General features: G+C 47.6%; 2 protein-coding genes across 17 annotated transcripts in view; one reads left to right on the forward strand and one right to left on the reverse strand.

The window, feature by feature from the left end:
- The window catches only part of LOC137213077 (hepatitis A virus cellular receptor 1-like), an 89183-nt gene extending 86824 nt beyond the window's left edge, over nt 1–2359 (reverse strand). For 2 of the 4 annotated variants that reach the window (XR_010937777.1, XM_067717441.1), the window contains exons 1-2: nt 1833–2359; nt 988–1090 (exon numbers count right to left, since the gene is read on the reverse strand). The gene's annotated coding sequence lies outside the window, so the exon portion shown is untranslated. Of the gene's footprint in view, nt 1–987; nt 1091–1769 lie in introns of all 4 variants that reach the window. The other 2 variants (XR_010937776.1, XR_010937775.1) reach the window with 2 other exon arrangements.
- A 184-nt stretch (nt 2360–2543) lies between these two features.
- Nucleotides 2544–20782, forward strand: part of MSI2 (musashi RNA binding protein 2) — a 389103-nt gene continuing 370864 nt past the window's right edge. For 4 of the 13 annotated variants that reach the window (XR_010937429.1, XM_067715518.1, XM_067715514.1 and 1 more), the window contains exons 1-5: nt 2547–2805; nt 3107–3147; nt 3471–3552; nt 4262–4346; nt 8174–8215. Coding sequence is in view for 11 of the 13 variants with exons in the window: in XM_067715518.1 (XP_067571619.1) it covers nt 2744–2805; nt 3107–3147; nt 3471–3552; nt 4262–4346; nt 8174–8215 (312 nt within the window). In the remaining 2 variants the exon portion in view is untranslated. Of the gene's footprint in view, nt 2806–3106; nt 3148–3470; nt 3553–4261; nt 4347–8173; nt 8216–20782 lie in introns of all 13 variants that reach the window. The other 9 variants (XR_010937428.1, XM_067715517.1, XM_067715512.1 and 6 more) reach the window with 4 other exon arrangements.

Genomic DNA, 20782 nt, shown 5'->3' on the forward strand with positions numbered 1-20782 from the left:
AAGGATGCCAAGGGAAGAGTGAGTTACAAAGAATGCAGTGTCCAACAGTGTCATGGGCTGTTGAAACTTTAAGAGGGTGGAGGACTGATGTGGTCCTGGAATTCTCCTGACCCAGGGGCTACATTAAGTGAGTGAGCTGGAGGAGAAATGCATAATGATAAGAAACTAAGAGCAGCAAGAGTGAATATTTTGGACAATGAGACTCTTCCTGTAACCTCTTTATGGTGATGGTTACTAGACTCCATGCATTTGTCAAAACTCAGACTTATAGACCAAGAAGAGTAAATGTTACTGCATATAAGTTAAAAATAAATAAATAAAAACAATGCAGAATTGGTGATTTAAGATCTAACTTCCTCTTTATAACTGCAGGGCTAGCTCCCGCAATTTAATTCAGTTCAGCTTGTGTAGGTCTACAACAGGGAACAAGGGCACCCCACTCTCACCTTGTTAAGGGCAGAATAAATATGCATGCAGCAGAGCCAAGGGGCATGGGACTGATGGCCAGAGCTCCTCTAAGGAACTGACAGGTGGTGGGTAGGGTGTAGCCTGGTAAGCTTGGTTCCTCTGGGCCCTTGACGTAAAATGAGGGGGGTGGATCAGGAAAGGCCTTTCCACCTCTGATGATCTGTGGTTCTAGCGTAAAAATCCCCCACAAAATCCCATTAGCTCTGTTGTCTGCATTTTGTTATTGAGAATAGTCATAATAAACAATTACCATAGTAACAACTGGCTCTTCAACACATGGGACCCCAGATGACTTGGGAAGCAGCTTGGAGTGAATTGGAAAATGCTTGGGCTTCTGGTGTAAAGTTTTAAAGTGCCTTCTAAAAATCATATGCTAGCAAGCACAACCCATATAGGCTTTCAATGAAAAAGGGACTTTTCCATGTGTTGATTTCAGACCCTCCCCTCACCCTATCAATGCGGTCAAGGAAGAACTATCCCAATTTAGGAGACAGGGAGATTAAGAGCCTGGTCACTCACGGGTTTGGTTGATGTTGGTATTTTCCGAATAGTCCATTTCTCAAAGACCCACAGCGGATTTGGTACCGTTTTGGGGTTGAGTGTATTCCACTGTATCCTAATCCTACGAAAATTAGTGGAAAAGTGTTAATTGGGCATCAGTTCATGCTTAACATTAATTTGAGTATTTGATGAACCACAAATACTCAATGACGTTGCCCCCTTAAGCCATATTAACTCAATTTATTGTAATAATTAAAAACAATAAGGATAATTATATCCTTATTGTTTTAAATACCCCACAGATTGAATCCAGCCTGAATTTAGCCGGCCTGAAATCTGCTGGAGAAGTGGGCGATGTTTTTGGGTAGCTACAAAATTGTCTTTTAGGAATTTTCAGCGCGGGAAAGGATAAAAGTCAGCATTTATTAAGCACCTACTGTGTGCCAGGACCTGTGCCACACCACACTGCTCCCAAGGTGGCGGGGGTGTGTGTTTGAAGCCTTCTGCCACCCTCAGCTACATCCCCAGATGGTGGGGGCTTGGGCTATTCACATCTCATGCATTTTACTACCTCGGCATAGAAACAATAACATATATATAACAAACGGGTTGGAGAGGGGTTTCCTGAAATAACCATCCTTCCCGGCCCTCCCAGAGATGCTCCCAAATTATTTCTCTCTATACAAAAAATTTTGATTTGAACTCCGATCATTTGACCTTGACCTCTATAACCCTATGCTATTATATTTTTTAAGCGCCTTATGATTAACGCGGAAACCCTTTCTTCGGCATTTTCTCACCACTGGAATCGCGACAGTTTCCTCAAAGTTCCAAAATAACCTTTCCCGGGCAAGGATTCGTACCTCTGCCGGGTACGTGCCGGTGCGGAGCGAGAGCCAGAGAGAACTTCCAGCGCGAAAGGAAAATAAAACTTGTGGCTGGTGTTTGTGCGGGAGAGTCTCCGCAATCCTGAAGCCCCAAGATCCTGGGGGGTCTCGGCGGCTGCCCGAGGAGCGCCAGGGTTTGGATTTGATCCCGACGTCCTTGACCTAAATTTCTGCGCGGTGGCTGGAAAAAGGGCGCAGAGCCGGGCAGGCGGCTGTTGCCATCCCGGATCCCGGCGGCCGGGTCCGGGGAACTTGAATGGAGAGGCCGAACTAGAGGGGTGGGGGGCATCTTCTCCCCTGCCCCAGTGTGGAGCCGCGGCGAGCTCCCCGCGCCTCCCCCTCCCCCGATCCACCCGCCCCCCGCAGCCCATGTGATCCAGGGAAGTCGGGGTGCGCTCCCCTCGGCTCGGCCCGCCCGGAGGCGGGGCTCCTCGGGCCGCGGGGTTCGCGCACCGCCCCAGTGGGTCGGGCAGCGGGGGGCAGAGTGTGCGCGCGCGGGCAGGCGGGGGCCGCACCGGGGTGCGTGACGTCACCGGCATTGGTTACACGACGTTCTAGAACTCCGCCCCACGTGCGCCGCGGAGGAGGGGGAGGAGGAGGAGGGGATGGGGGTGGGGAGGAGGAGGGGGAGAGGTGGGGATGGGCCGGGGGGGCGGGGACGGGGGGTGTGCGAGCAGCGGGGCTGAGCTAAGCCGAGCCCACGTGTGACGGCTCTCGCCGCTGCCCCGGCTCCGCCGCTCTTAGAGAGATTCGGAGGAGCCCGGGCGGGGGGGAGGAGGAGGGGGAGGAGGGAGCGGGAGATCTCGGGGCTCGGAGCCGGCCGCCGCTCCGCTCCGATCGCTGTGGGGCTCGGTTTTTTGGGGGTGGGGGGGCGGGGGGGCTCAGATATGGAGGCAAATGGGAGCCAAGGCACCTCGGGCAGCGCCAACGACTCCCAGCACGACCCCGGGTAAGTTTCCAGCCGCTGCCCACCGCGCCGCCTCGGGCTCGCTCTCCTTGCAGCGGCGGGGACGGCGGTGCGCGGAGCCGGGCATCTCCCGCGCCCCCCCCCCTCCCGCGCCCCCCCCCCCCCCGTGGAAGTTACACACCTTTGGATTGCATTTCGCCGCCACCTTCTCCCCCACCCCACCTCCGCGCTCTCGCTCGCTCGCTCCCCCCCCTCCCCGCTTTCCTTTTAGCTTTTGTAAGTTACACGTCAAAATGGCCGATCTGACATCGGTGCTCACTTCTGTTATGTTTTCTCCCTCTAGTAAAATGTTTATCGGTGGACTGAGCTGGCAGACCTCACCAGGTAAGGGAGGGAGGGGGGGACGCCTGGGTCCCCCCCTTCTTGGCTTCTTTATTGCTCTTTGTTATCCCGGTGTAGGAGCCCCCCCTCGCCATTGGCTCCCCACTTCTCCTGTGCAAGGTTATTTTTTTAAATAGCAAATCCTTTCCGAGCCCTCTACGCGACCTCTGTTGCCGAATTTCCCCCGCGTGTGCAAAAAAAAAAAAACACCCAGAATAACAACAGAAAACTACTTTTGGTTTTTGTCCTTGATCAAAATTTGCATTGCTTTTTTTTTTCCACACCTTCTCCCCCCCCCCCCAATCTCTCTCTTTCTCTCTCTACAGATAGCCTTAGAGACTATTTTAGCAAATTTGGAGAAATTAGAGAATGTATGGTCATGAGAGATCCCACTACGAAACGCTCCAGGTAAAGCATTCCCTTCTGGATTTTGTCTTTATTTTAGAACAAAGTTTAAGTGTTATTTTTGGAGGTGTCTTCGGAAGTAGCTAAGCGGATTTAGAATGGGGCTCAGGCATGTGGCTGGTTTCGAACGTCGCTCCATCCTCCCCCCTTCTCCATTAACCCCAAAGGTTATTGTTAATTGGGGCTGAATTCTGGATACACAGATGCCCACATCTCCGCTTTAAGTCATTTTCCCGTCGCTTCTTTTTCTCCTGTTTCAAATGACATTCAGCTTCATTCACTTTCCACATAGTTGTTTTTTTTGTTTTTTTTAATGTGTGCTTCCCCCGCACTCCCAACTCCCCGAACTCTTAAGCCCCTTTAGAAAGCTGGTTGGATCGTCTCTAAGTGCCTGGGTTTCTTCGGAATAAAACAAAGCGTTAAAGAAAGGGAAGGGGAGGAGGAGGAGAGAGACTGAGGTGGCGAAAGAGTGGAGACACCAGCGTTCTCCAAGTTACCTCCACCCGCCCTGCCCCCGTTCCACTTCCCCCATTAACCTTGATGTGTTTCCTTGCGAGGCCGAGGGCTGTAGGCAGGAGGGGGTGGGGAGGGTGGGGAGTGGGGGTGAGCGGGGGCAACTTTGCTCTCCGTTCTGCATTAGGGCTCGCTCCTTGTTGCTCTCGATGGTGTCACATTTTCTTGTTTGTTTTTCTCCCTCTTTGTCTCATTTCAGAGGCTTCGGTTTCGTCACGTTCGCAGACCCAGCAAGTGTAGATAAAGTATTAGGTCAGCCCCACCACGAGTTAGATTCCAAGACGGTAGGTTGCTTTTCCTTGTTGTTGTTGTTTGCCCCTTTTCAGGACCGATCTGGGCATTGACAGCCCAATTTAAAGAGACAGTGTCTTCTTTTGCTTCTGTGCTGAGAACTGGGTACTTTGAAGCAGAGGTTGCAAGTCGGTCCTAAAGTTTGCGGCAAAGGCTGGATTTGGGGTTTTCTTTTTAGAGCCTGTCCCACTGCAGCCCCAGATGCTGCCAGGCCTAGGCTTGGGGGAGGGGTCGGCTTGGGGAGAGGCTATCTTCCGGGCCAAAGGACCCTGCGAAGAAACTCCACCACCGATCAGAGGCAACTTTTCTTTGTCAGCCGAGCCCAGCCCGCGTTACCAACTGTGGCTGTGGGAATCGGCTCTTAGAAGGCACAACTTGCTTCATGGCCGAGGGGGACTGGGGACAGGAGGAGGTGAGGGGGCACTAATCACAGTCCAGGCAACAGGTTCCTCTTGGGCACTTCGGATTTGGAATGTGGTTTGAGAAGGAAAGGATACCTCCCAGATCCAAGCTGGGCATCCAGTGGGTGACTCCAGATGGTGTGAAATCTAAGGCTGATAAGGTCTTGGGTTTCAAAGTGGGTTTTTTTTTGTTTGTTTGTTTTTTCTTTTCTTTTTCAGATCCTTTGAGTGTGGGTACTTTTACAGCATTAGAAGGTTTTAAAGTCCATTGTTGAGGGGATAAAAGTCTCTAAGGTCAGAAGAGGAAGGGAAGAAAGTATCAGTGTATAATAATACATTTAATGGGGGAGAAGAAGGGGAGTTCGTAGCATTTTATTGTGGCTCTCCTGCCTTCCTTGTCTACTAGAATTTCCCCACGGTTTTTATTCATCCGCCTTAAGGCAGGGGCCCGGAGGTGACTTTGGGATACAGTGCTGGGCTGCTGGGGACTTCACCTCTCTGTGGTGGGTGAGTGGGATGGGGGCCGGGGTAGGGGTGGGGTGGGGTGGGGAATCTCTCTCTAGTCCCAGCTGCCAGTGCAGAGCTTGGGCAAGTTGTTCCCTGCCTCTAGGCCTCAGTTTCCTCTTCTGTAAAATAAAGGAGTGGAACAAGTGATCTTCTCATGTCCCTTTTGGCTTTAACACTGAATGGCAGAGAAGACGAGAACCTGGCCACCTTTGGTACCCTTGAATTGATTTTGCAAATTTACCCTTTTTCTCTGATCAGAAGTCAGGTGCATGCCTCCTCTCCCCCCACCGCCCCCCCCCCAAAAAAGAGGCCCACACTTTAAGTTGCTTTATTAATTGCACTGAACTTGTCCTAGCTCGTGGCCCAGCCTTTTTGTACTTTCAGATCATTTAATTTCAGGGACAGTCATTTGCAGGGTGATAACGGATGTCTGAAGAATTTTTATCTCTTTGACTTCTTGGCTAGACAGTTCAAAAAGCTAGTAAAATTAAAGAGGAAAGATATTTCAAGGCAAATTCGGGAATTTATTATTCACCCCTCTGTCCATCCCGGGTGGGAGAAGTATTAATAGTATTTGATTTCTGTTGTGTCTGGTGGGTCATCTCCCTCAGTATCAGATGCAGCGCCTGCAGTTTTCCCTCACTAATTGTTTGTAGACATGTTTTGGTCACTATTATTTAGTATAACCTAGCTTTTGACTTTGTTTCAACGTTCAGTGCCGGAGGCAGAAGCGGTTGGTTTATTGACATGGAAACGAGGATCTTGTTTACTGTTACCTTAAAAGCTTTGTTTAGGTAACGGCCATTCACATCCAAAATAGTACCCTAGTCTTTTCCTAGAGGATTTGTAGCTACAGTAAGTAGAGTTGTACTTAACTAACTAATGTTTTCACTTTTGGTAGTTTTCTTTTTCGTTCGTTTTTAAAAAACAGTTGACAGGGATGTACAAAAGGTTGGGATTTGCCTTACTTCTCTCGACCCGTCCTCTCCTTTTAAGATCTCAGCGTGTACACTTGGCCCACAGAAGATCTCTCATTGTGGTATAACACGCTGTTACCGCAATACCCTATACAGGAGTTCTGAATTGGCTTCGAGTTTTGTAACTGTAGATCTATATAATTTTTTAGCGGTCTGCTTTCTTTACTTCTCCCTGCTCTCCTCTGGCTCCCTCACCTCTGACACGTTCCTCACCTTTTTTACCCCACAAACAAGGTGACTTATTATTGCAGTTGTGTGCTGATCAGCTAAAAAAAAAAAAAAAAAAACCTTTGGGAGAGTGTTTATGAAAAGACATATCTGTCTTACGTTTGGTCAACAGAATGGAAAATCCACACCTGTTGTATTTCTCCTGTCGACAGCTCCTAGTCTGTGCTGAATATACCTGTAGCTGTGGTAATGTTAATCTCCACGAAAGGGTAGTTTACTAGATCAGAGATTTTTGTCTGTTTTAGTTTTTGCAAAGTAATCTCTCATTTCTCAGGTGATGTTTAAAGGTGGAAAACATGCTGCAGACTTTTATGAGGTCTTTAAACTACCTTAATAAAAGTGGTAAATCTTTATGTCTTACTGGTTAGGTCCTAGGGGCTGTTAAGTCTGGGAACAGAGTTAGCTCTGGTGTGACTTTCCCCCTCCTCTGTGCTTTTTCCCAAAGCATTACTCTCCCCGCCCCCGCCCCCCATGGCAGAACTGAAAACAAGGTTGAGATTTACATTTTAAAAGGGGAAAATTTTAATATGAAAGCCAAAGCGGATAAATAAATAACTTGTAGCTGTATTCGTGCCACGCTCCGTGTTGAATTTTACCCAGAGATTTGTGACACTTAGAAAACTAATGAAAACTAACAATGGGAATATTTTTTCATTCTTTCCTTACCCATATTTTCTGTCCAACAACTTCCCCCCCCCCGCCCCCCGCCCCGAATCAGCCTATTAGACTCAAATGCTTCTGTGGGAATTGTTCAGAGTTTTAAAGCCAGTCCCTGATTCAGATCTGCAGATGTCTGATCTGGTGTACTGGTAGTTTTTCCGTTCAGACTGGGGTTGGGGTAGCGGGAATATCCTAAGTGTTGCACTAGATTCTGACTGCTTTTTTCAGTAATTTTTTTTTTTTTTTTATCCTCTCCCCATAACAGCCTTACTTTTCTAATATGGGTTTAGGTTGCTCATAGATTTTTACCCCCTGTGATTTTGAAAATCCAGGTGCATTTATGTCCGATGTTTCCATTTATTTTAATTTATTATTTTTAAGAACCCACTCAGGCTCTGTAGTTTTTGACACCTGCTTTCTTTTGAGGTATAACTACAGAAAGAACTATCCTTTTGACTTATCTTAGGTAATTTTACTTTTGCCAAGATGAGTGAATTAATTCAAGCAGAGCATGGTGTTGCATGTTGATGGGGAGTTTTTTGGACATTGTTGACTTAAAAAGATTTTGGAATCCCCTTCCCCACCTGTGTTGTTTCGTTATCATTGAGGAGAAGAACTACCATCCAGTTCCGTGCTGCTGGAAGGGTCTTCCATGTAAATTTCAGGTTATGATTTTTTTTTTTTTTTCCAGTGATGATGTTCTCATCTTTTCTCCCAGCCATGCATTGCAAATTAGATGCATGAAGCCCTAATGCAAGCAAAGCCCTTGCCTGAATAAGAACACATGAGATCTGGTGTGTTACAGCATTACACATTGAAATTCATGGTGGGATGTTTCAGAAAGGCTCACTGTGTTCGTTACATTTTGGGAGAGACCGTTGCAGTTTAGATCAAACTTTAAGGAAGCTTTTAAGTTGCCTGAGAAGTTACTAAAAGCTGGGTTAAAAGCCTGAGAAATGAGTGATTAATAACTAGGTGATTAGTCAGAATTGTTTTTCTTCCCTCAAAGTCATGCAGCTGACTCCTGCTTTTGCATTTTTTCCCCAGATTGACCCCAAAGTTGCATTTCCTCGTCGAGCGCAACCCAAGGTAAGTAGGAGAATCAGTAATAGGATTTTAGCGCTCCGAGGTGGTTGCCAAGGATTTCAAGTTTCCAACAGAGCACTGGCAAGGAAGCGTTGAAACCTGGTGCACACCGTTTCTTCAGGGTATCAGCACGTGGCTGTGGAGAGGCCAGGGCAGGCGCTCTGTGAAATAACCGTGCGTCTGCAAGTCAGCTGTCCCCAGGTGGGTTCTGAGCATCCAGCTGGGGGCAGGGGCAAGCCCGATCCTTCCTGGGAGGACATAGCTCCATCTGTTGCAATATTTATGCAAGTGTTCTATTTATTTTTTAAGCATCGCTGAGATTGTATCAGGAAAAGTTGGATATTTACTCGTGACTCTTTGTTGGAGGGTACTCTTCTGAGGTCTTACAACTTAGAGTTTATGGAGGGGAGCAGAATTTAAGTAAACAGCTTGTCCTTTCTTGGAAAAACAACTTTGTAGACCCATGAAGCCCTCAATCTGACAGGAAGTGTTTGGATGTATTGGTTTCAGGTAGGTTGGGTAAATCTGGGCATACTTGAAGCCAGCAGTGCTACTCTTTGGTGCAGGTGCTGGTGCCTGGGCGGAGAAGTGCTGGAAACGTTGTCCCTTTGTAGGAGTGGTACTGCAAGGCTTGCTGAAAGGCTTGAGATAGGCCTTCACCTTTTCCCAAGTGTGTAGTTAACATAATTTCCACTGAGCTTGCCAGGTGTGGCCACAAATCACAGCTGCATAGAGCTTAAGGTGAAATTTAAAGGACCTATGGCTTCCACACTAAATTTGCACTTTTTAATCATACTTTTTTCTTCCCCGGGTAATATCGGAAGAAATACTTTTTCCGCATCTTGTGGTCTTGGCGCTCTTTCAAGGGAAAGGGGAAAAGGTGAAGCGTTTGACTGTAGGTCATAAAGGGATAGTGCTGTGGTTTTAGCAAATTCAGTTTATTTCTTTAAGCATGGTCTCCCAGAAGTGGAACCTTTGAGCCGTGCAAAGGAAGGAATGGTTCTGTACATTAATGAAGAAATAGTTGGCTGTCGTGGACGGTATTTTGAGAATTTCAGGTTGGGGCCTGCCATGTGATTCCCTCCTTCCTTCCTTCCTCCTTCCCTGCCTCCTTCCCTTCCTCTTTCCCTCTCTTCCCCCCTCCCTTCCCTCTCTCTCTCCCCCCTCTTTCTTCCATGTCTTCCCTTCCCTTCCCTTCCCTTCCGTTCCCTTCCCTTCCCTTCCCTTCCCTTCCCCTTCCCTCTTTCGAAGGAAACACAAATCCTTAAACAAAAATAGTGAAATATTTTCTTTAGGCATTTTTTCCCCCTAAAGCTTAAGCAAATAATAAGAATTAATGAACCAAAGAGGTTAGATTATTTCTGTACTGAGCACAAACTTTGGGACCGTATTAAGTGTTTAAAGGTTGCTTTCCAAACTGTGTGTGATCCTTGACATTTCAGAAGGCTTCCAGGATTAGCAGTGTTTCCTCAGTTTGGAAGAATTGCTGTTTCTTCCATAAATGTGAATCTTCAAATTTCCAGGTTAGTCATTTGATCACCGAGAACTCGGATCAGATTACCCTAGAGGGAAACTGGAAAAATCCCTGACTTGGTCAAACCATGGGTTTGACCTGTTTTCTCCTCTCCCTTGCTGCTCCTCCCCAACCCCCCATTTTTTTTTAAAACCAGGAGGACAATATTTTATTTTAATATACTCTGGCATTTGGCTTTTCACGGATGCACTGAACTTAAAAACGAGGCAATATTTCTCAAACTTGTCAAAGTGTGCCCCCCACTCCGGAGTCTGGGTTGGCTTAGGTGAATCATCAGACTTTTGGATGTGAGCTAACATTACACCAGTTGGGGAAGGACATCTTTCCATGGAATTCTAGGAATTTCATAACAGTACCTTTTATGACACACGTTACTTTACAGGGAACTTTCCTATCCACTATCTCCATCTGAATCCCAGGTCCTGCAACACTGAGAAATCATCTACTCTCAGTTTGCTTATCTGTAAAATGGGAGTGATGACAGTCACGCCCTCAGAAGGGGGTCGTGAAGAGTAAAAGAGCCTGGCACAGGGTCAGGGCCTTGAGAATTAGCATTCTCATCCTCACCAGCATCATTACTGTTGGTTTAATCACCGTTGTTGTTGTTTTCAAGCTTAACAGCCTGTGTTTGGATCCCAGCTGTGCCACTTGTTAACTGTGAATTTGGGCAAATCCTTGAACTTCCTCAAATCTCAGTTTCCCTATCTCATTGAGTTTTGGTGAGAAGTAAATAAATGAAGAAAGGTAAAGTGCCTAAAAAAAGAGCTGGCGTATGATAAAACATATGTGGGATCTGCTGTTTTAGTTTTTTTAACTTCTTTTATTGAAGTACCGTTGATTTACAGGGCTGCGTTAGTTTCTGGCGTACAGCAAAGTGATTCAGTTGTACCTGTGCGTGTGTGTACGTATATATGTATTCTTTTCCATTCTGGTTTAGTTACCTAATGTTTTTCTTGTTATTTTTGTGAGGCCCTCACACTACTCCTGTGAGAGGTCTAGTAATAATGACAGTGTTAATTGAGTTTGTGTGCCAGGCACTGTGGTAGGGACATGATGTATTCGTATTCACCTCTGCCCTGTGAGGTGGCTGCTGGTATTACCTCCATTTTCTGGATGAGGAAACCAAGGCACAGCTGGGTTGAGAAGTGGTGTAACCTGGCTCCAGAACTGGGCCCTCTCCCGGCATTTGTCCTGCGAGGGCCCCGAGGGGTACGCAGGTGGAGTCGCTCTGAGCGGTCACCAGGCTGTGCGGAACGGAACCACAGCCGGCACCTCCGGACCTCGAGGTTCCATGGTTGGGTGATTCGCCCAACCCCTGTGATGTCATAACATTGTGTGACACTGGTGTCCCTCAACATCGAGCCCTCAGGGCATCTTTCAGAGGGTTCTGGGGCTGAGGATGGGATGTGGTGGTTGGGAACTGGGGCAGGGTGTGGAGAGAGCGTCTTCCTTGTTAACGGTTATTTTCCGATAGAATTTGAGTCCGACCAGGGGGATTTCAGACTGAAGGGAGTGTTGGAGGCCAAAACCCAGCTGGCAGGAGAGTAGAACGTTAACTCAAGCCTTGTTTATTTATTGTCTCCAGTAAAACTTGTGTGCGTTTGCGTTAGGGTCTCAGTGGCAAGGTGAGCTGTGCCTCTCCTCGGGGACTGGGTGTAGAGCTTGTCAATGATGCGTCAACATGTCTCTCAGTTAAGATTCATTTCTCTGCTCTCTGGCCGTCCCTCCGTGCTAACACTTGCCAGAGAAATATTCCGTGGAGGTGTTAAAACAAGACTGGTGGAAAGAAACTGTAACTGAATACAAAAGAAAATCCACGGCAGCGAAGAACAGATTTCATACTAGGACTGTCATAATATTCTTTAATGTATCACATAAATAAAAATCTGTTTTGACGAGAATTTTAACGAGCAACCCAAGGAAGGGTTTTGAATCCTGCAGTTCATCTCTCCCTCTTTGCGATAGAAATGTTCACATCTCAAGTGAAGTATAATGGGCATTATTAACTAGTCGAGGGGAAGCTCTTTGGAGACTAGTGGCCGTTAATTAGTGAAGTACATTTTGATCAGAAGAAGATAGGTCTGTTCTGTATCTTTCTATTTCTCCGGATGATGACTTCATTTGGTAAAATATGTAAGAGTTTCCCTCCCCTCTATCTTTAAAGATTAAAGTGGTCATGCTGCTCTAAAAAGATGACTTAATTTGAAGCCGTTGGAGAAATGGGGATGATTGAGATCAATCATGTCATATCCTTTTGTCGGTCTTTTTGGGCAGGAGTGTTGGCTACCTGGAAGAATTTTGCTCAAGCTTTTGGGTTCTTTTTCTTGTGTGGAGAAACCAAGAGACAGCCTAGCATCTTGGGGCAAGAGTGAGTCTGGGCGCAACTCACCATCTGCCTTAATTACCCTCATGTATAATAAAGCATTCCCCACTCCCCTGATTACCATTTTCCTCCTTCATTTTTCGAGGCCAGAACCTTATCTGTTTATCAAGAGAGATCTCATTTGTTCAGCCTATCTCCAGTTGCCTTTGGTCACAGCTGGTTGACCCTGGGCAAATCACCTCGGGCCCGCCAAGCCTCAGTTTCCTCCCCTTTAAAACTGGGATCGTGGAGCACCCCACATGGAGCTGTTTTCTTTTTTCAAAAATATTTATTTATTTAGGCTGTGCTGGGTCTCCATTGTGGCACGCGGGATCATCGTTGCAGCATGTTTAGTTGCGGCACGTGGGCTTCTTAGTTGCGGCATGCATGTGGGATCTAGTTCCCTGACCAGGGATCGAACCCTGGGCCCCCTGCATTGGGAGTGCAGAGTCTTAGCCACTGGACCACCAGGGAAGTCCCTGGAGCTGTTTTCAAGAGGAATGCAGAAGTCTTTGCCGGTAGCCTGGCACCAAGTAGCACCCGGCAAAGGTCTGCTGATACTATTATTATAGACTTATTTGTGTAGAATAAGAAAAATTACGATGGTGCAAATGCCCTAAGAAAATGCTTCATTGGAAGGTAAGCCCCCTGACGCCAGGGGTCTGCTGATGGTTGGCATTTGGTAACTGTTAGTTAAATGAGTGTGTGGAATCCAGCCTGCATTTTTCACAGGGGAGGCAGTTGACACTCAGAGGAGTTATGTCGATTGTCACAGGCCGCATGGCTAAGTTGTGGCAAGATTGAGCCAGAAGCCGGGTTTTCCTGCCCCCTGGAAGGCTCTCCAGATGGGTTCAGCGCAGCCTGGGTGTCTCACGCACCCACGTCCTGTTCCGGGGGAGCAGTTTCTCGGCAGCTTCTCAAGGGCGAGGGGTGAGTTTTCGACATCTGGCCTCCCCTGCTGCTGTGGGTCGGGTCCTCCAAGTGTCTTGCAGATCCTGGGTGATGTGCAGCTGTCATCTGGGCAGCCACAGTTAACCGACCTGCCGGTGGGTTTCTGTCGCCAGCAGGGATGTGGTGGGGTGTCTGCAGCCCTCGTCCGCAGCAGCGAGGGCCTCGGGGGATTAGTGGTTTAGCTTCTTTTCGGGGAGCCTGGCTGCTTCCTTCGTTCCCGGTAGCAGCAGGTGTCAGCTCAGGGGGGAGGGCACCTTCTCCTACAAATGTCCTTTCCCTGGATTTTTGCCTCTCCTCATGTGCTTTCGTTTCAGTGTTAAGGTCAGTCCACGCGGATGCTGGAGGGCGTGTGTTCTATGTCAGATGTTTCTGGCGGACAGGTGAGACCCCCGTGCCCCTCCGGGGAAGGAGAAGGAGGAATGCTCTGAGGAATCAGCTGACCCTCCTGGGTGCCCCTTGAGACTGCATCCATTCTTTTTGTCCTATTTTGTATTTTGAAACCCCGAACGTTCTCCGGCCAAGAGCCCTGAGAACACGAAACAGAGATGGGGCTCCTCATTTCTGCCCTCTTGTTTGATCTGGTGTGTTCATTTACTAAGAGCACCTTTCATTGTTTGTACTTGCTGACTGTCTGTGTGTGCACCCACTTTCGGGGGGATTTAGGAAACCCTCCTTGGCTTCCCAATGCCCACGGAACAAACTTTAAACTTAGCCTGGGCGGCAAGGTCCTTCAAGGTTTGTATGGGGGTCTTCTCCCAGCCTGTTCCCCAACTCATCTAACCTTTTGCTGCTTAGAACCTGAGTGTTCCGCCTTCTCTGAAGAGCTGCCCTTTTGTGGGTCCCCATCTGCACTGCCCTTCCGTCTCTCTACAAAACAGACCCCTCTTTCAAAGCCCGAGTTAGTCGTTACCTTTTCCACGAAGCTGTCCCTCCTTTTTCTTGGACGTAATACTTCTTTCTCTGGATTTTCACAGCACTTTACCTTTTCTTTGGTTATGGCCTTTCCAATAATAATAAATTAGCAAAAACCGTGTTGATACATCCATTAGGCATTGTGCCGGGCACTCACTCATTCATTCGTTTATTCACCAAACGTTACTGAGCACCTGCCATGTGCCAGACACTTGTGTATGGTTCTGGGGATGGCGTGGAGAATAAGACAAAGGCCCTGCCCTCGTGGGGCTTTCACTCTGGTGGGGCAAAGAAGCGGTGAGCAAAGTATACAACACACCGGCCGGTGCGAGAACCTCAGCAGGGTAAGAGTGATGGGGGTGGGCACTGGCCATGTCTTTAATACATTCAGATGCCACATTCAGTGTTCAGTAATTATTTCTCAGTCTCTGCCCAGCACCGGGCACCAACCTCTGTGTTAGGCGCTTTGTTCTGAGTTTTATAGTTCCTTAGGTTCGTGCCTTATTGCCTCTACTGGACAATAAAGGCACAAGCATATTTTACTAACTAAAAAATAACCCTCAGCTTTTAGTCGTGCTCTTTTGCACACTGTGACCTCCATTTAGATAGAATGAATGCAGGATGACAATGGAGACACAGTGCTTGTCTTCAGGGGTCTTACCTCTAGGTTGGAAGGACGGGGTGCTGCCCGTGCTACAGGAGAGGATTCTATAAGCACGGTAAGAGAGGTCGGAATAGCATTTCGAAGGAGGAGTGAAGATAGCCCCTTGAGGGAGGTAGTTTTTGCCCCAGATTGTGAAGAACAGGTAGGAAGGAAGAATGGCAGGAATGCAGTTCTTCCTACTGGGGGCCAGGAGGTCAGGAGGTCAGGACCTGCAGCTGCAGGAAAAGGGTGTGTGCTGCCCGGTGCTCTAGGACGGGGCCTCGTTGGCCGGCTGGGCCAGCTCGTGGAAGGCCTTGAATGCCAGGCCAAGCAGGTGTGGCTGTGCTTTGCTGGGCAGGCGCTGGGGCACCTGTTGTGTGCGTGCAGGACCGTGGAGCTGCTCCGTACAATGTGCTGAGCTCTTTTGGACCAATGTAGAAGCTGGTCCCTGATAGGACTGTGGTTGTGCCGTTTCATGGGGAACTCCCCGCCCTGGACTTGTGCCTTAAGCATAATTCATCCTGCGTTCTTTCGACCCTTTCTTAGGAGTGATGTTCTGGGCAGATACCACCCCTGATCTGTGGGGTGTGTGGCAGCTACAGAGAGCTCTATCATTCTCTTGTTTCCGCCTTATCCCCTCCTCTCCCTTTTGCCTCCTTAACAAGGGACCGTGAAATAGACAGAATTCCAAAGTTTTGTACTTGTGATCCTGACCTTACCGCGTGTAGACACTGAGGTTTGGAAATCACAGATTGTATGACACCAATGGCTGCTCTGTGGCTCAGAGCATCCTGACCTGTGATTTCATAGGTAGTGTCTGCTTGGGGTCACCTTGGGTGAGTGGCTGCCTAGTGTGCGGGACGTGAGGTTTTGGAATCATGACTTCTGCCTTCCGTGCGGTGTGAGAGGTGTGAAAAGGCGGGGTCTTGGGCCCGAGCCCCCCGTAGTACATTGTAGTAGCAGCTGAGGATGCTTGGTCCAGTTGGGACAGTATTTGGCTCCCCAAAAAACAAGGTGCCCCTTTTCACCCTCTCCTTCAAGGGTAGATAGCATCAAGCTCCCAGCTCTCTGGGAAGTTATTCTTAGGGAGGGTACTTCTTTATTTTATTTGAATAATCAAAAAGAAAAGTCTTAAACTCAGGATAATGACGGTCACGTATTGTGTTTCAGTATATGTTCAAGGAACCGTATGAGCCTCTATCAGCTTAATCTTTAATTTAGTCCTTACAACAGTCCTTGGCATTAGTTGGTATTCTCTCCATTTGACAGGTGGGGAAACTGAGTCCGAGGGGAATAAGAAGCTTTCCTAGGGCCACAGAACTAGTAAGGGTCAGGGTTGGCCTTTGGTCTGAAGTCTGTCTGAATCCCAAGTCCCTTTGCCCTCTTAACCGCTCAGCCCCACTGCATCCAACACAAGTGGGTAGATTTTAGGTTCTTGCGCTTTGCCTGAATATTATAAAACACTCAGGCTGAAGAGTAGCATTTGTTCTCCGGTCAGGAAGTTTCAAATTAGTTTCTATTGCCTATTTTTTAAGAGCCTGTTTAGCACAGTTAAATGCCACTTACTAGCTACGGAGTTTTAGACAAATCACTTAATGGTTTTGCGCCTGCGTTTCTTCATCTGTAAAATGAGGATTTTAATATTTCCTACCTCCTAGAATTGTTCAGGGAATTAAGTAGGTTAACACATATGAAGGGCCTAGGGTGATACCTGCACATAGAGGGTCCAGTGTAGGCATCTGTTACTGTCCCCAGAGGCGGCACTGCCCAGACTGTAACAGGCCCTTACCTAGTAGCTCATGGGTTGATTGGTACTGTTGGCCCTTTCTAGGGGTGATGGATAGAACAGCACGTTGAGATTTGGGAAATTCTATGTCAGTGGCTCGGTCTCCTCCTGGGGTCCTGGCTCTCGAAGGGAGCATCCTTTATCTTGGGGGTGCTCCGTGGGCATTGGGAGTGCATTTCCTTTTCTGCATCTGATGCGTGTATTTGCTGCTTCTGAGAGTGGAGTCCTGGGGAGCAGCGGGGGGACAGCCGAGACACCGCTGTGTGAGAGGTGTCCCTGTGAGCCTCTGTCTCCCAGTCCTGGTCTTTATCTGCCTGGGGGTAGTTCCACCAATGACTGATCTGAAAGCATCACATTCATTTATTTGTCACTGGCTGTGACAGGCAAGTTAATGCTAATGGATTCTTTTTTTAGCCTGTTGTCTGGGATGAGTTTCACCCAAATGTCCTGAAATCTAAGGCATTAGGGGAACGTGTAACTTTTATGGCAGGGGAGGATTTAAAAGATAAATAGGGTTTTGTACGCAAGGGCCTTAAATTTAGGTTAGGGACAACAGCGGCCAAGGAGGGGATATTGGGCCGGCCCAGAGTCTTCTTTTTAAGAAATCCATTCAGAGCTCTAAATTGCTGTTTCTGTTTCAATTATGTGACAATTTCAAGGGTTTAGAAAAATCTAATAAAATGGTCTTGATGATGCATTCCGGGGACAGAGTGCTTTAGAAGATCCAGGAGAATAAATTCCTTGGGGGTCAAGAGAGTCTGTTCATGCCACCTCGGGCCTTCTTTCGTCTGGGTTTTTACATTTTTATTGTTTTGAAGGGCAGAAAACGGTGTGGGAATGTATTCAGGGCTTCATCTGTATCCTCCACCGAAATGAATTATTCTCTTTGGGCAATTGCAAATAGACAGGCCCCTGCAATCGCTAGCTTTTTTTTTTCTTTTTAAAGCCGGCCTGTTGTAAGTGACTTTCAGAGTACGGTTTGTGTGTGTAATAATTTTGAATAAAGCACCAAAGAGAAGAAACTGGAGGAGGGGAAAGCGTGAGCAGAGAGGCCCTCGGAAAGTTTTTTTTTCTTTTCTCCAATTCAAGCTTTTGATCGTTTCCCAAGGAGCAGAAGTTTACAATGGCAGCCGGCTTCGGGCTGCCTGCAGGAACAGAGTGCAGAAAGACCTAGTGTAGCAAAATGTGATGCTGAGTGACATTAATGAGGTGACGGCTCCAGTGGGAGGGGGGCAACTGTCCAGCGAGGTAGAGCGGTTCCCAGGACTTGCCCTCCGCTGAGCGTGTCTCCTTCTGCACACGTGTGTGTGTGTGCACGGCGCACTCGAGTTTCCTGTCTTCCAATGGAAGTTGTAACACCAAATCCCGCTCAGGTGGCTGCAGTGTTCTCCACCCTCGAGAGGCCACGTGTGGCGAGGGCTGTATTCCCACTTACCGAAAAGTCAAGTGTTCAACCGGGAGGCATTTTGTTTACCTTCTGAGCATCTGCTGGGGCCTGGGTGGGTGGCTGGTGAGGCCGCCTTGGAGCACCAGGGCCAATATCCTCATCTCTGAGATGGATTCCAGGGAGGCGGGAAGAGAAGGCCTGTTGGCCAATGGCTTTTTTTTTTTTAAAGCCCTAGCCTGATAACATTTCATATTGATGGTATAGATGGAACATTGCAACAACTGCTTCTTAAATATTTTAGTGCCTTAGAGAGTATTTCCATGTTGCTCTTGTGCAAGAATTTCCAGTTACTCAAGAAAAGCTGCAACATTTCAGGTAGATTACCTGGTAAGGAGATGGGGAGCCTGAGTCTTGCTGCCTTACTGGATAGGACCTTGGGAGGGTGTACCTGGCCCGGTTGTCAGGCACTTCCAGAAATGAGGCTGGAATGTCTATCTGATTCCTCATCCTGGTGTTGACATGAACCTTCTAAAGAGTAATGGGCAAGTGTTTGAAAATCTGCCGTGAGGGGCTTCCCTGGTGGTGCAGCGGTAGAGAGTCCGCCTGCCAATGCAGGGGACACGGGTTCGTGCCCCGGTCCGGGAAGATCCCACATGCCGTGGAGCGGCTGGGCCCGTGAGCTGTGGCCGCTGAGCCTGCGCATCCGGAGCCTGTGCTCCACAATGGGAGAGGCCACAGCAGTGAGAGGCCCGCGTACCACAAAAAAAAAAAAAAAAAAAAAAATCTGCTGTGAGATTTTTAAGAAAAAAATCTACCTGGGACCCGGAGTGGGGTGGGTGGGTGGAAGTACAGCGTGCATTCATTGGCACATGCCTGTTTTTGTGTTTTTTCCTTTCAACTCAGTTCCCTCTGGAATATCTCTCGAATATGTCATTTTTGTACCTAAAGGCAAACAAAAATGGTTAAACTTACACACATGACACTTAATAAAAGCCAGCCAGTAGGTTCATTGTCTCTTTTACCTGGGAAAAAGGGTCAAATTAGGATGCCTGAACCTAGGAAGAGATTGGGCTGTGAATCTCCACAAGACTGCTACATGTATCTGTTTCCTCTTCTGTTTTCAAAGCAGATAATTGGTTTTAGTAAGAACTTCTGACTTGATTAGGGGACCCTTAGGAAATTAAAGTGTGTTTGAATTTCACAAGTATAATTTTAATTATACAAATTTTGCGTTTTTCACTAGGGAGCCAGGTTCAGAACTTGTTTTCCTGTGCTAATAGGGGTAGTAAAGCTGATTATGGCAGAATGCCTTACTTAAATCGCTTTGAAAATAAAAATCCACTGATTTGATCATTGTTTTTCCCTGCAGTACACGATGTTCAGGTTAACGTCCGTACGTGTCCCATGTCCTCGTTAAAAGTGATTTTTCACTGGATCCGTACAACTGTAGAACCCGACTGGCACAGTGGGGAGGGGGAACCTCATTATGAATTTTTCTGCTGCACTTGCTGAAAGAATTCTATTAAAGTGCTTTTGAGCACAAGTCCTGCCTGGGCAGCTCGTGTTTGGCTCGCTGCCACGTTAGCATGTTGTGATTGCCTTTATCGCCACATCATCCTGTTTTCTCAAAGCCTGTGCATTCACAGCGTTGGTTCTCCTCGCTGCCCCTCTTCAGCGTGACCCCAGTGGATTAAGCAGAAGGTACCGTGGAAACAGTCACCTGAGTTCTTCCCCAAGCTGTAGGAGATGATGGAGTGAGAATGATCAGACCCCCCGGGCATCCCCGGAGAAGGACTGATTGTGCTTATGGGAAGTGACCATTTTTCAGGGCTCTCTAGACAACCCCCGCAAGTGTCGGGAAGTGCTCTGGGGGTTTGAACTCAAACATCCTCCAACATCTCCCCCTGTGCAGGGGCTTTAAAAGCTGCCTAGAGACCGGCTCCTCAGGCCCTCTGGGCTCTTGTCTTAGGTACTGACAAGGAGAGTTTGAATAGAACAATTATTCATGTTAGAGAAGTCGTGAGACCAGCTTGGGAATGAGTTGGGGTCATACAGGTTTGGGGCTGAAAATACGGGGGAGAACGCTCCAAAGGTAGGCCTGATCTCACTCCATCCCCCACCCTGCACTGACTCATTGACTTTGTTAATTTTATTCCTCTCTATTGAGGTGGTATGGCTTAATGTTTGAGAGCATGGGCTCTGGAACTAGGCTGAGTTTGAATCCTTGCTCTGCCACTTAGCAGCTATGTGACCCTGCGCAAGTTCTCTAAATATTCTGTGCCTTAGTTTTGTCATCTGTAAAATGGAGATAGTGTTCGTGGGTTTGTTGTGAGGATTACATGACTTAACATTTAGAGTGTTAAGGACAGTGTCTGGCGCACAGCGCTGTGATATGTGAGTTACCGTGTTGTCGGGAAGGGTGACGTCCTGTGGCAGGTTTGGCAAAATGACTGCCTTGGTAGTTGGAGAATTGTTTTAAGGACAGCAGTCTTCTGCCTTACTATTTTTTAATTTTTTATTTATTTATTTATATATTTTTTTGCCTTACTATTTTTTTAAATGTAATATTCGAGAACTACAAAAGAGCATATATACACACACACGTGGATTGTGTTCGTATATGAATATATACGACTTGAGTGGAATTGCATGGGATTTGGATCCGGACAAGCGCGTGCGCTGTAACACACGAGGCTTGTGCTTCGATAGGAGCGCGGCCTTTGGGCTCACAGGGACCTAGTCTGAATCTCGCTGCACTAACGCTGTGACCTTAGAAAGGTGTCCACACTTTTCTGAGCTTCAATTCTGCACCTAAAAAACTGGATGATAGAGTTGTGGGTCTGAAATGAGACACTGTAGATAAGGCATCTGGTGTATGGTTGACACTCAGAACATGTTAATTTCTTCCCCGTGACCAGGGCATTTTTTTGTTTTCTTTTGTATCTTGAAACTGAGGGAGGCGCAAAGTGTTCTGTTCTTATTGGAGATGAGACTA

The sequence above is a fragment of the Pseudorca crassidens genome, chromosome 19 (assembly GCF_039906515.1).
Source record: "Pseudorca crassidens isolate mPseCra1 chromosome 19, mPseCra1.hap1, whole genome shotgun sequence".
Taxonomy (NCBI): domain Eukaryota; kingdom Metazoa; phylum Chordata; class Mammalia; order Artiodactyla; family Delphinidae; genus Pseudorca; species Pseudorca crassidens.